The following is a 14,284-nucleotide window of genomic DNA, read 5'->3' on the forward strand; positions in this document are numbered from 1 at the left end:
CTGCCCTGGAAGCTGGAAGACGCCGTGTTGCTGAGCCCATGCATAGCCTCCATCCCTGCCACCACAACCACTTCGCTCATGAGCTCACTGGGCAACGACAAAGTGACTGAGCAAAGAGGCCGACTGGTATCCACTTGATTGTTAAAGTCCTCCTCTGCCAAGATCATCCTTTGGCAATCATTCTCATGAAACACAAATATCTTCACTTCAGAAAGGTTTATCCACACACCTCTTCCCCATAACTCCTTGTCACCAATTTTCCAATCATGTTCCGTCTAAGTCCCTGACCATCCAGTGAAACCACTGACCACGGCCCATGAATGAGAACACAACCACATATCTGGCCGCCTCTTTCCTAGCAAAATGAACAACCAGGTGCACTTCTTGAAGTTCTGCCCACTGGGAGGCTTTCCCTTCACCACTGACCTGCAGGGAGGTCCCAGAAATGGGATGCGGTGCTGCTGTTGTCCACTTTCAAGTGGTGCCTGCATATCGTACAGAACCATCTGTAAACCAGTCATTCATTTTATCTTCCTTAGTCAATTCATCATAAGGAACTTCTCATGAGACCACAGGTGCAGACTGGGAGATGGAGGGTAATATAACAGGTGTGGGGAGCATTAGCATTTGGGACACTTCCTCATGTATTTTATTTGTGCCTTCAAGTTCTGCTTGAGCCCAATCTCGTATATATCACTTCCACTTGATGGAGTGCTGCTGTGTATGTACGACTTCATGATTCCACGGGTCAGACAACACCCAGTTCATGATGGGCAGCTCAAGCCACACGGTGACTTGGTAGCCCAAGGTTAAGCATTCAGTCTCTACTACAGCCCTGTAACAAGCCAGACACTACTACAGTAACCATGCCCAACTTATCCTTGTCGATTCAGTGCTGCCACATGGCCCCTACCACCCAGGGTCCAATCAGCCCCACTGTAGTTAGGTGTCTTAATTCAGTGGGGGCAGTTCCCACTATCAACTCTGACTTACGTAAAATAGCAATCACAGCAGTCTTCAAGTATTTTCTTAGTTATCTAGCGTTGCTATAACAGAAATACCAAAAGTCGGTGGTTTTAACAAAGAGAAATTTATTCTCTCACAGTCTTGGAAGCTGTCCTATGGGGTCTCTATGAGTTGGAATCGACTCAACGGCAGTAGGTTTGGGTTTTTTTCGTTAGTCAAGGAGGCTAGAAGTCTGATTTCAGGGTGCCAGCTCCAGGGCTTTCTCTGTTGGCTCTGGGGGAAGGTCCTTGTCATCAATCTACCCTGGTCAAGGATGTTCTCAGTGCAGGCATCTCGGGCCCAAAGGAGGAGGTATTCTCCTGGCTCTTGTTTCTTGGTGGTATGAAGTTCCCCCATCCTTCTGCTCATTTCTCTCTTTTATGTCTCAAAAGAGATTTACTTAAGACACAACCTAATCTTCTAGATTGAGTTCTGCCTCATTAACATAACTGGCTCTAATTCTGCCTCATTAACATCATACTTCCCTGTATACAACACATAGGAAAATCACATCATATGACAGAATGGTAGACAATCACACAATACTGGGTGTCACGGATTGAGCTGCGTCCCCCCAAAATATCTGTCAACTTGGTTAGGACATGATTCCCAGTACCATATGACTGTCTACCATTTTGTCATCTGATGTGATTTCCCTGTGTTATAAATTCTATCACTATGATGTTAATAAGATGGATTAACTGGCAAAAGGGTCACGAAAGGAGAGTCTGGAAGGAGGGAGCAGGCTAACTTATCAGGGGGAGAGTAAACGGGAGTATGTAGTAAGGTGTACGTAAGCTTCTATGTGACAGACTGACTTGATTTGTAAACTTTCACTTAAAGCACAATAAAAATTATTTAAAAAAAAAAAGACTTTACAAAAAAAGTGAAAAGACAAGCTACTGACTGGGAGAATATCTTTGGAAACCATATATCCAATCAGAATCTAATAATAAAAATATGTACAGAAAGACAACTGAATCATAAAATGGGCAAAGTACTTGAACAGACATTTCACCAAAGAGGACATTCAAATGGCCACCAAACACATGAAAAGACACTGACTGGCTATCAGAGAGATGCATGAAAACCACAATGAGGTACCAGCTCACTCCTACAAGGACAGCTAAGATTAAAAAAAAACAAAAAACAGAAAATAACAAATGTTGGCTAGGATGAGGGGGAACTGGAACCTTTATCCATTGCTGGTGGGAATGCAAAATGGTACCACCTTTGTGGAAAACAGAGTGGCAGTTCCTTCAAAAAACTAAAAATAAAACTACCGTTATGACCCAGCAATTCCACTCCTAGATATATACACAAAAGAATTGAAAGCAGATACCCAGAGACTTGTACACCAATGTTCACTGCAGCACTATCTGCAACAGCCAAAAGGTGGAAACGGATGAATGAATAAACAAAATGAGGTATGTATGTACAATGGACTACTACTCAGCCAGCAGGAGAAATGAAGTCTTGATACGTGCTACAATAGGGATGGAGCTTGACATTATGCTGAGTGAAATAAGTCAGTCACAAAAGGACAAATATTATATGACTTCACTTAAATAAAAAAATGAGAAAAGGCAAAAAAAAATGGATTAGTGGCAGTTATATTGATAAGCTCTATAAGATTAAATAGCGTCTTAAGCCAATCTGAGATATAAAAGAGAGAAGCGAGCAGAGAGACAAGGGGACCTTATACCACCAACAAAGCAGTGCCCGGAGCAGAGCATGTCCTTTGGACCTGTGGTTCTTGCTAGGAGAAGCTCCTAGGCCAAGGGAAGATTAATGACATGGACCTTCCTCCAGAGCCAGCAGAGAAAGCCTTTCCCTGGAGCTGATGCCCTGAATTTGGACTTCTACCCTACTAGACTACGAGATCAGAACAAATTTCTCTTTGTTAAGGCCATCCACTTGTGGAATTTCTGCTATAGCAGCACTAGATGATTAAAACACTGGAAATATGTCCTAGCCAAGTTGACACATTTTTGGGTGACACGATTCATTTCATGACAAGGATGCTGAGGCTCCCTTCACAAATCTGTTCCTAACAGTTGTGGTAAAAGGTATGTCCTCTGGGCACTCCATGTGTGGGTCTGTGGGTCTAACCTGATAAATCTACTCTAACACTCCACTTTCCCTAAGCCTTTGGATACCTTCTTCTATAATATACCGAGGCAGGTCTGGCATTTCAACTTGATTTAGTGTAGGCCACCACATAATCCATGCTTCAGTGAGCCAACCGAATAAACATCCTTTCCTAACCTCTCGAGCTCAAACGCTGAATGAAAAACCTGGGCTTAGTGGGCCCGTATAAGTAAACTCAGACTGATTCAACTTTATGTCCCTTGCACCATTATCCCACACCCTTAGCAGCCATTCCCACATATATTCCCCAGGTTTCTGTTTGTATGTATTGGAAAATCACATGATTCTTTTGTAGTATAGCATACCTCCTCCTGGGTCACACTTTGTACTTCAATTTTGGGGGCTTGAAGGGACTTAAGTCTAGTTATAGGTCTAGATGCAAAAATGAGTGGTGGGAGCAGATCCTGGGGACATTCAGCAATGTCTTGTAAGGTATCTGCCACAGGTGACGCCCCAGGCAATACCCTAGGTGATATCTCAAAGACTCTTCAAGCACAGCTAAATTAATCTCATCAGATGAGCGTGGATGGGACAATGGTTTTACTGGGGAAGGGTGACTTAGCAGACAAAGATGGAGTAATCTCTTCAAATGGGAATAAGGGGCCTGGTTGTGTTGGCAGGAGTGGTTCAACAGAATTTGGGGGCTCGGTATCCCCAGTTTCCTGATTATTTGCCCATATGTCCCCATCCCAAGTTTCAGGATACCATTTCTTTCCAATTAATGCCCTTACTGTAACTTCAGATACCATTTGAGGTTGAGAATTCAGTTGGTGTTGTAATTTTACCACTCTTACAATAAGACTCTGGGTTTGGTTTTTGGCAGTATCAACTCTGTTACTGTATGAAATAAGCCTTCCTTTCAGGGCACAAGTGGCAACTTTCAAGTCTTGTATACAGCACTTGAGCTGTGACTCTGAAGCTTTGAGCCCATCCCTTTCTTTCATCACTTTGTCTAGCGAAAGTAGGCCCAACAAGCTAGCTTCCTTATACTTCTCATTCTGACATAATTGTAAAAAAGTATCAATTATGTAATCACCTAGAGCCTTGTCTCTCACAAATATCTAATCCAATGGTGGTGATATTTTGCATATTTCTATTCACACCTTACACCATGGATTAGCAATACCCTGATTACTACTGGAAGTAGGGTCATCAGCGCCTTTAAGACTAGCCAGACTTAAGTACCCATTGTAAGTTTGTTACTCTAGAACACTCTTGGCACCAAATGTCTTAGGCTGGATTCTCTGGAGGAGCAAAACCGGTAAAGTATATATATATAATTACATATACGGACAGATTTACTTCAAAAAAGTGGTTCACACAGTTGCGAAGGCTGGCAAGTCCCAAATCTGTGAATCAGGCATCAGGCTGGAGGCTTCTCCTGACTCATGTGGTTGCCAGGCTGATGGACTCAAAACTGGCAGGTCAGATGGCATGCTGTTGGCTCACACGGCTGTGGGAGCAGGTGAATCCCCAAACCTGCAGGTCAGGCAGCAAGCTGCTGGCTCACATTCCAAGAGCCAGAGGTCAGAGGATGATGAGTCGATGCGGAATCGAGAGGGAAGGAGCTTTGCCAGTATATCCATATATACTGGATGCAGGCCACACCCTCAAGGAAACTCCCCTTTCAACTGATTGGCTATTCATATCAAATCACAAAATGTAGGATGATTACGTATCTGCCAAACCACTGAGAATCATGGCCTAGCCAAGTTGACACATAACCTTAACCATCACACCATTGGTGTATAGGTTTATTTCTGGACTCTCAATCCTATTCCATTTGTCTCTTTGTCTATCATTAGGCCAGTACGAGACTGTTTTAATTACTGCAGCTTTATAATATAATTTGAAATCAGGATGTGTAAGCCCTCCTACTTTGTTGTTCTTTTTCAAGATTGATTTGGGTATTCAGGCCCCTTGCATTTCCATGTAAATTTGAGGATTATCTTTTCCATTTCTGCAAAGAAGGTTATTGGAATTTTAAAGGGGTTACTTTGAATCTGTAGTTTGCTCTGAATAATACTGGCATCTTAACAATACTAATTCTTCCAGTCCATGAACATGAATGTCCTTGCATTTATTTAGGTCATCTTTAATTTCTTTCAGTAATGTTTTAGTTTTCAGCATACCAGTCTTTCACCTCCCTGGTTAAATTTATTCCTAGGTATTTTATTCCTTTAGGTGCTATTGTAAATGGAATTGTTTCCTCAATTTTCTTTTCAGAATGTTCACTGCTGATGTATAGAAACCTGATTTTTTTGTGCTGACCTTGGGAAGATTTTTAATAATGCTCGTTAGATCCAAATACCTTTCAGAACGTTATCAAAATAAAATGTTTGCTAAGTGTCACACAAAAAAGGTGGCTATTTTTATTACTGGAACATTTAAATGCTCAATACTTCTACTAATATTAATCAATCAATAATTACTTTGTGAAAGACAATTTATTGGATGCAAATAAGAGCTGTGAGTCCCACACTGGGAAGTTTCCTACCATTTAAACTCTAGGGGAAGAGATAAATCATGATCCTATATCTTACGGCCAGAAATAAGGTTCTACTAAATCCTACCAAGAACCAGTTAGATGTGTACAATCGGAATTTAAATTAATAATATGAGGATCAGGTATTTATGAGCATTAGGAAAGAAAGTGATAACTAAAAATATTCCCTCCAACTGCTCGTTTCAAACAAGAAGTTGCACTTCAGATATAATACTAGCAGCTAGAAGAAAAGTATTTTCTATTTCTAATCACCGCCTGGATGATCAGAGATAATCTATTCTATATTGAGGTTCCTCACAGCACTTTTAGAAGCAAAGGGCTTATACTCACTTATAAAAGTAAAGTTCACAAATACAGCTCACAAAAGCCAGGAGACATCGCAAAAAGTAAAAGACGAGAATCTGAAAGAAAGCCAGAACAAGAAAATAGTAATTACAGGTACAAGTTACAAAAACTCTTAAAAACACTCTCACTTGTTAATGACATTATACACTGTTATAGTCTTTTTGAAAAGTTTTATGATCAAGAATTATAAAAATAGTCATATCCCTAGACTCAGTATATCTACTTCTACGACGCCAGTTCACAGAAGTAACTTAAAATATGGGTGGGAAAAAAAGATCTACTCATGAAAATGTTAGATGCAGCACTATTAATTTTAGTAAAAAAAAAAAAAATTTTTAACAATAAAATGTCCAACATAAAGTAATGATGAAGTAAATCATGCTCCGTCTCTTTCATGGAATATTATACAGCTATTAAAGTTTATGGTTCTGAGGGCAGTGGAATAACTCGTACAATATAATGCTCACTTATTCAACAAGCATTTCTTAAACAAACACAATGTATCAGGTACTGATCATTACAAAATATTAAATGAAAATGCATAATGTAATACTATTTATACACCAAGAATTACAGCTATGGAAACTGTACCCGTGTATGAAAAGACTGGAAAGAAATGTAATAAAATGGTAAAAATAGCTATATCAAGCTAGCGGGATTTACGTGTTTTTTCCTTCTATCTTCCAAACTTCTGTAATACGGTTTTGTTAATTTTATAATTAATAACATGGATTTTAAAAAGTCAAAATAATATACGGTTTATATCAGATAGCTTTTATTCTACAGTACGTGTTTAAAAGCGCTGAATTCCTCAGAATATATTAAAAAAAAAAAGAGAAGCTCTACTTAAATATATATGACTACTATCTGTGCATATAATTTGGAAATATTTCCATTTTCATCACTATAACCAAAAAATTCCAAAATGAGTTCAATAAAGCAATCCAGTAAATGCCCAGATTCATTCATTCATTTAAAAAAATGTACTGAAAACCTGCTATATCTGAGCACTATTGCAGATGCTGTCAGGAATACAGATAAATTTTGTTCAAGGATTCTAGCCACAAGGACTCCTCAGCTAATTGGAGAAAATACACACACACATTTAGAAAGTTAAAAATTAACCTAAGTTAAATAACAATACAAACCATAGTTGTATTCAGGAACAGAACAGAAGAGCCTAGATGGTTACTCCCCATTTCCTCCCTCACCTTCATTCTTCCTTTTACCTAGACAACTGCTACTTACCCTTCAGTTCTCTTATCAGGCACTTCTGCTTCCAGGAAGTTATGCACTAGCCATGCTTTATCGTATTTCCCCCACTAAATATAACTAGACACTCTGGATGTTGTATGTAAAGCAAACCTAAAAAGACTCTGAAAGGTAGAGAAAAGAAGGCAGATTGGCTAGGGACTTTGGAGCACAGCGGTCATTTCCCTGGGTTTTCTTCTTGCTCCTTATATTCCAGACTTGAAGCTGAAGAAGCTGGCAACCCAGAAACGCCAACAGGCACAGACAAAAAAAAGGCCTGTTCTCTCTAGCCAAAAGGTCAGGAAAGGAGCAGCCTAGAAAGACAGAAAACTTGAAGACAATAACTGTTCTACTCCAGTCAAACACCACAGAAAAAACTGTGGCTCTACTCTAACACATGCCAGCCAAGATCAAGAAGCGGGCCAGGACTTTCATCCACTCCTGGTGGAAACAAGCATTCCCCTCTACCATGGTGTCAGCACACACCACATGGAGAGCTTGGACTTCCACCCCTCCACCCAGCAGTAATGAGCTACCCCTGTCCCTCCCCAGTGGGATAGTGTCAAAGGAGACCTAGCAGAGTCAGGCCTTTCACCATTTCCCAGTGATAGAAAGGCAACACTCCACTCCCGTGGTGTCAGTGGAGGTCTGGGAGGAAGAGGGAACTGGAACGCCTATTCTCACCCAGCAGTACAAGAAGTCATTCCCCCTTGGGTGTCAACAGGACTAGGGGGGAACCTGGACTTCTAATCCCGTCTGGCAGTAACAAGCTGGTGGATTTGAACCTTTAAACAAAGGTTTAAATCAGATCCAGAGGAGCAGAGTGTTACAGAAGAAGCGTGCTTGGCCCATAAATAAGATTCAGAGTTTCATAACATAATTCCCAAAATACCCAGGTTTCAACTGAAAACCACTCGTTACATCAAAATCCAAAGACCTCAAACTGAATGAAAGAAGACAATCACTAGATGCCAACACTGAGATGAGAGATGTTAGAATTACTTGGCAAAATTTTAAAGCAGTCATCTTAAAAATGCTTTAGCGAGCAATCGAGAACATGCTTAAAACAAATAAAAATAAAGTCTTAGTAAAGAAATAGAAAGTCTCAGCTAAAAAATGAAAGATATAAAGAACCAAATGGAAATTTTAGAACTGAAATAACCAAATAAAAAAACTCACTGGATGGGCTCAATAGCAGAATGGAGTGGACAGAGGAGAGAATCAGTGAACTGGAACACAGAATAACAGAAATTGCTCAGTTTGAACAAGAAGAGGGAAAACAAAAAAGAAAGAACATCTCAGGGACCTGCAGGACCATAAGAAACGATCTAGCATTCATGTCATCAAAGTCCCAGAAGGAAAGAAGAAAGATAGCAGGGCTAAAAAAGTACTTGAAAAAATAATGCCTGAAAACTTCCAAATTTGGGAAAAGACATACGCCTACATATACAAGAAGGTGGACAAACTCCCAACAAAAGAAACCCAAAGAAATCCCCACCAAGACACATCAGAATTAAACTTCTGAAAGCTAATCAGGTTAGGTCTTAGTTAACTTCTAATTATCCTTCAGCATTCTGTTTAAAGTAGGCCCTCGTAATGGGGCAGCTCTACTCTGTCCTATAGGGTCGCTATGAGTCGGAATCGACTCAACGGCAGCAGGTTTTTTTTGTAATATGTTACCAGAAACCCTGGTGGCATAGTGGTTAAGAGCTATGGCTGCTAACCGAAAGGTCGGCAGTTCAAATCCACCAGGCGCTCCTTGGAAACCCCATGGGGCAGTTCTACTCTATCCTATAGGGTTGCTATGAGTCAGAATTGACTCGATAGCAATAGGGTTTTGTTTTGTTTTGTTTTGGTAATATGCTAACGCACTACACATTATATTCTTCTTCCGTAAGACCCATCACATTTATAGGTACTTGTTCAATACTCATCTTTACCATTAAACTGTAAGTTCCATGAGGACAGACACTTAGTCAACGCTACACCCACCACACTTAACAGAGTGTCTGGTAAATACTTGCTGAGTGATGAATGAATGAATAAATAACTACTCCAAAAAAAGTCCCCTCCTAACTACCAAACTAGTTTGTCCTTTTCTCAAAACTGTTCCAGAGACTTACCTCCTGATCAGCCGTGATTGTGTCCATGTTGGGCTGCCCTTACCTTATTAGTCTGTAGAATTCTTGCATGAAATGCAGCTGGCCAGGCATGAAGCAAGAGGTAAGCATAGGAGCGAATGGCATAAACTGGGGAATATTCCCAAGTCTGGAATCCCTTCCCATAGATGAGGTAGTGCATCTAAAAGTGCAAAACAGATGGATTTGGGGTTTACACTTGCCAAAAATTCTTGTTAGGAGGATGCATGTGAAGTTTCTAAATAGAAATATTACAGAGAGACAAAAGTACACAAAAATGCTGAAATTCTCAGCAAGACTTGCAGCTAAGGGATAAGAAAAGAATCAAAATTACCCAGTACAGTACTGAAAAATATTAGGACATTATAAATCCTACAAGATTGTCATTTGGTCAACAATGAAAGCTTGAATCTTACCCTCTACTTAAGTTTTTAAAAATAGTCATTAGCAAAAAAAAAAAAAAAAAAATAGTCATTAGCCAAAATAAACTCTAAATCTTATTTTTTATACTAACTACACTAGCATTCTTTCTCTAATATTTTTTCTTAACATAAAATATGATCAGGAAAGTTTAGCTCTGAATTTTCTATAGTAGAAAGTCAACAGATAATGTCTAAAATGTATACATCAAGAAATAGCAGTATAAGCATGATATTTAGCAACACTGTTTATTTAGGCAAATCTCAGAATAAAGAGCTACAAGGGTTAAAAAAAAGGGACTGCCTCTGTGGAGTGGGATTTGCACATGAGAAGTGGAACAGAGAGCTACTATTTTTCTTTTCAGTTTTGTAGTAATTATTAACTTTAAAAACTATCTCCAAGTATTACTTGGATTAAAAAAGAGCTTTTTAAAAAAACCACAAAATACATATTTGAGTAAACCAGCCAAACCACCTACAGCCTTCAACAGTAGACAAAACATCAGTTTAGAATGCAAGAGTGAAAATAAAATCATGCTTGTATTTTGACTGGTAGCAAGGTCCCAAGCACCCAAATCAAGAAAAAAAACAAAGGAAAGTTTAAAGAATCACTTACTGGTTCCCAGTAGTTGAATGTTTCATCACAGTCGGAGATGTTGCTCAGGAGAGCAGCACATAACCTTGCTGAGAGCAGACACTTGAAGGCAGTAGATCCCTCGGGTGCCCAGACTTGTCCTGCTTTGTTCCCAGAAAGCCTGCTCAGAAGCCAGAAAAAAAAAAAAAGTCAGGAAGGACCTGCTAACCAGGAGCAAGAAAATAGCAAGAAAAGACAAGAAGGGCAAGGGACATCAAAGCAATGAAGTTGTGCTCCTAAATAGGTGAACGTTAGCTGTTCTGAGCAGAATGAAGAAGTCTTTAATCACCCTGTCCACTTCATGCGTTTAAGTTGTAAATTAATTCATATGCTTTAGCTTGCTGCACCTATGATACGCATTTGTCCCAGGCCAACTAATCACTTATTTGAAAGCAAAAAAACTCTTTTTAACAACGTCATTACCCTCCATGGCCTTCTTCATTCATCTATTTGTTCAAATACATGTTGTTGTGAGTTGCCCTGGCGTCTGGCCTCCACTCATGGCAACCCTATGCACAGCGGGATAGGACAGTTGTGATCCAAAGAGTTTTCGTCACAGGGTTTCCTTTGGCTGATTTTTTGGAAATAGATCGCCACATCTTTCTTCCTAGTCTGCCTCAGTCTGGAAGCTCCACTGAACAGCGTCACAGCAACCCGCAAACCACCACTGACAGATGGGTAGAGGCCGCACTTCAGTTGCAGTAGTTGGGGATTCAGCTCGTCTCCCGCATGGAAGGCGAGAATTCCACCACTGCACCACCACCGCCCCCAAGCTCAAACATACAGAAGCCCCATATGTGCAAGGTACAACCCCCAGTTTCATAAGTTGACAGCTCCTTCCATGCCAAGCTGCAGTCCCCCAGACTTGGGGAGAGCCGGCTGCAGGTGCTGGTCGTTGGGGGGGCCCAACAGAAGAGTAAAGGGGCGGGACTTTGGGGGGAATGAAGTAAGCAGTGAGAAGCAGCTGTAAAAGGTACACTCTGCTCTTGCCAAAGTCTTCCACAGAGGCCCTGCTAACTCAAACCCCACGAAGCCAGCCCACTATGGGCTGGGCCAGAGCATCACAGCTGGGCTCTTGAGGGCTTCCCTACGAGGGAAGGGACCCGAGGTGGAGGGATCTAAGGCGGGGCAAGGCGCGGACGCTTGACCCGCTCAGGAAGGGCAGAAAGACCGGGCCGACGAGGAAGCCGGGGCCTCCCTCCCTGCAGCGCCGCCCGGCCGAGCGCCGCCCGCGCCGAGCCCCCGAGCCCTCCGGGCACCCCAGAGCCGCGCCGCCGGGCCGGCCACGCCCCCGCCGCCGCACACGTACTCGGCCCGGTGCTCCGCCGCGCCCGCCTCTCGGCTGCACAGCAGGTCGCGCAGCCTGTCCGCCGCCGAGACAGACGTGTCCTCGCCGCCGCCCCCGCCTCCCTTCACGCGCTGCCGGGACCCGCGGCTAGTCATGGCTAGCGCGGAATACGGGAAGAAATCGGAACCCTACAAAGTCTCTGAGCGCGAAGACACAGCTTTAGCTGGCGAACGGTGTCCGCCGAGGGGCAAAAGACCTCGACATGCGCAGACAAGACTCTAGCGTTACAGGGCCCATTGAGGCAAACTCCCGGAGTAGATGAGACCTTAGACGTCGCTTTCGCCATCATAGCTAGCCCTTTCACAGGCTTCTAGCTCTGGACAGTCCTCCCTCTCAAGCTATCTATTCTTTCACTTTTTAACATTCTCCAGTAGTCTACAAAAACCGTCCTTCAGCTCCCCTATTTAAAAGAAAGCATAAAGTGATTAACAACTAATAAAGTGAGGTATTCCCTTAAAGAGCATGACACTGCTGCCTATCAAAGGGAAAGTCCCTTAAAGGTCACTTTGACACATTGCCCTCTCTGTATTTTGCTGAGTGAATGAATGACAGCCTGTAGCTAATTAAATGCTTCAAGAAGACAAAGGGGTAATGGCAGATTATAGAATGAGACTGAAGAAATTCTGTGGAGAAAATTCAACCAGACAACAGTCGCTGTCATTGCTGCTACAACATTGTGGTTGGCATTTTACACATTTTATCCACTTTAAACTTAATACTCTTATCAACCTTTATCAATAAGGAAACTGAGGCCCCAGGTTGCACAGATAGTAAATGGTGGAGCCATATTCCAATCCAGGTCTGTTTTGCTACAAAGCCCATGCTCTTCCCACTAGGTAGCTCACTTGGATTTTCATACAGGCATGTTCATGATATCACACCTGTGACTCTCAGGAGTCATTCATCTGTTCTGACACTTTACTACGCCTCCTCCCAGCCCCCCCACATCTACCCAGCCATGTGGAATTCTGTATCAGTAACTGAAACAAAGTTTAGAGAGGTAACACTGAACTTGACAGGGTCTTGGAAGGTTACAATTTCATACTTAAAATTCCCAAGTACTGAAAATGTAGATTGACCACATTGCTCAATTCTCACACACAATTGTTAATTATAAAGTTGCGATATCCCAGCTTAGCCATATCTCATATATCCATCCTTCTTTTTCAATCCACTTTTCATTTCACTCTACTGCAGACCCTCCCTGTCTCTACCTAGGACTACTACAACAGCATCCTTACAGGGCTTTGCCCTCTCAAATTCATCTTGTGCAACACTGTCAAATTATTTTTCCAAAGCACTACTCTTTCGTGTCACTTCCTTAATAAAAAAATAAAAAATCACTTTTTTCCCCCTATAACCTGCCAAATCAAGTATAAACTCCTTATTCTAGCATTCACAGGCTGTCATAAAACTAGCTCCAGCCCCAACCTATCCTTCCAATATTATCTTTGCTCTACACATTTTACATTCCAACCAACTGACTACAAGAGTGCCCCAAATGCTCCTGCCTCTGTTCATGTAGGCCCTCTGCCTGGAATGCACACCTCCTTGCCTAACAATCCTGTCAGATCCGCTCAAATGCTACCTCATCTATGTACCAGAAAATATTCAGGATGGGAGAAAGGTATAAATCATTTCACCAGTCCTCAGTTAGCTTATAGTCTATGTGGATAGTTAGTGATACATAATAGACCCTTGATTCTTGACCCCACTTCCCAAACTTACCCCTATGTCAATTTTCCCATCCCAGTGACTGACATTTCTATTTTCCTAGTTGTTAATTCAGAAGTCTAAGGGCCCCTGCTTGATTCCTCTTTCCTTCACCCTACACCTCTCCCCCATGCACATACATTTAACTCACAAACAATTCCCAAGCAAACAACTTTTCACCACACTGGCCCAAGTTACCATTATCTCTTTCTTGGATTACTGTAATAACCCCCTAATTTGTCTCTTTTCTTCCACTCTTACCATCCCATGTCCTTTCTCCAAACACAAAAACGAATAAGACAAAGTCATTTCCTTCACAGAGTTTACAGTATAATTCCCATTTGTGGGCCCTAACTGTTAATCAACAGGAGCAAACATTAATTCATGTCAGAGTATCCCGTTCTGCAGAGTCCTGGGCTGAACCTATCTCCCAGTGTCCCTTAGAGATGTTTAAAGCAGAAGATTCCAAAATCTAGGGGAACAAAGTTTAGAGCTCATCACAGTTGAGAGGTTCCTGTTGAAAAAGACTAGGGAAGGATAAGTAAGGTAACAGAAAGTGGCAGAAAGAAAATAGCCTTTAGAGTCAGATGGACCCAATTGTGAATCCTAAATTTGACACTTATTATTCCATGACTTTAAATAACAATAGTCAGCTGCAAAATAAAAATAATGAGATGATAAAAATAACACCAATACTAATTATGGAGCACTTGCAACTTACCAAAGCTAATAAATGTTGGTCTGTTTGACTCCAAAAACCACTCTGGTAATTTG

General features: G+C 41.5%; 1 protein-coding gene across 7 annotated transcripts in view; it reads right to left on the reverse strand.

Moving 5' to 3' along the window:
- ALG9 (ALG9 alpha-1,2-mannosyltransferase) overlaps positions 1–14,279 on the reverse strand; it is a 126,539-nt gene extending 112,260 nt beyond the window's left edge. For 6 of the 7 annotated variants that reach the window (XR_010322522.1, XR_002787133.2, XR_010322523.1 and 3 more), the window contains exons 1-4: positions 11,759–14,279; positions 10,432–10,570; positions 9,425–9,559; positions 5,993–6,063 (exon numbers count right to left, since the gene is read on the reverse strand). Coding sequence is in view for 4 of the 7 variants with exons in the window: in XM_023554782.2 (XP_023410550.1) it covers positions 5,993–6,063; positions 9,425–9,559; positions 10,432–10,570; positions 11,759–11,892 (479 nt within the window). In the remaining 3 variants the exon portion in view is untranslated. Of the gene's footprint in view, positions 1–5,992; positions 6,064–9,424; positions 9,560–10,431; positions 10,571–10,872; positions 11,626–11,758 lie in introns of those variants that run through there. The other variant, XM_023554781.2, reaches the window with a different exon arrangement.
- Between the last annotated feature and the right edge of the window lie 5 nt (positions 14,280–14,284).

The sequence above is a fragment of the Loxodonta africana genome, chromosome 7, assembly GCF_030014295.1.
Source record: "Loxodonta africana isolate mLoxAfr1 chromosome 7, mLoxAfr1.hap2, whole genome shotgun sequence".
Lineage (NCBI taxonomy): Eukaryota > Metazoa > Chordata > Mammalia > Proboscidea > Elephantidae > Loxodonta > Loxodonta africana.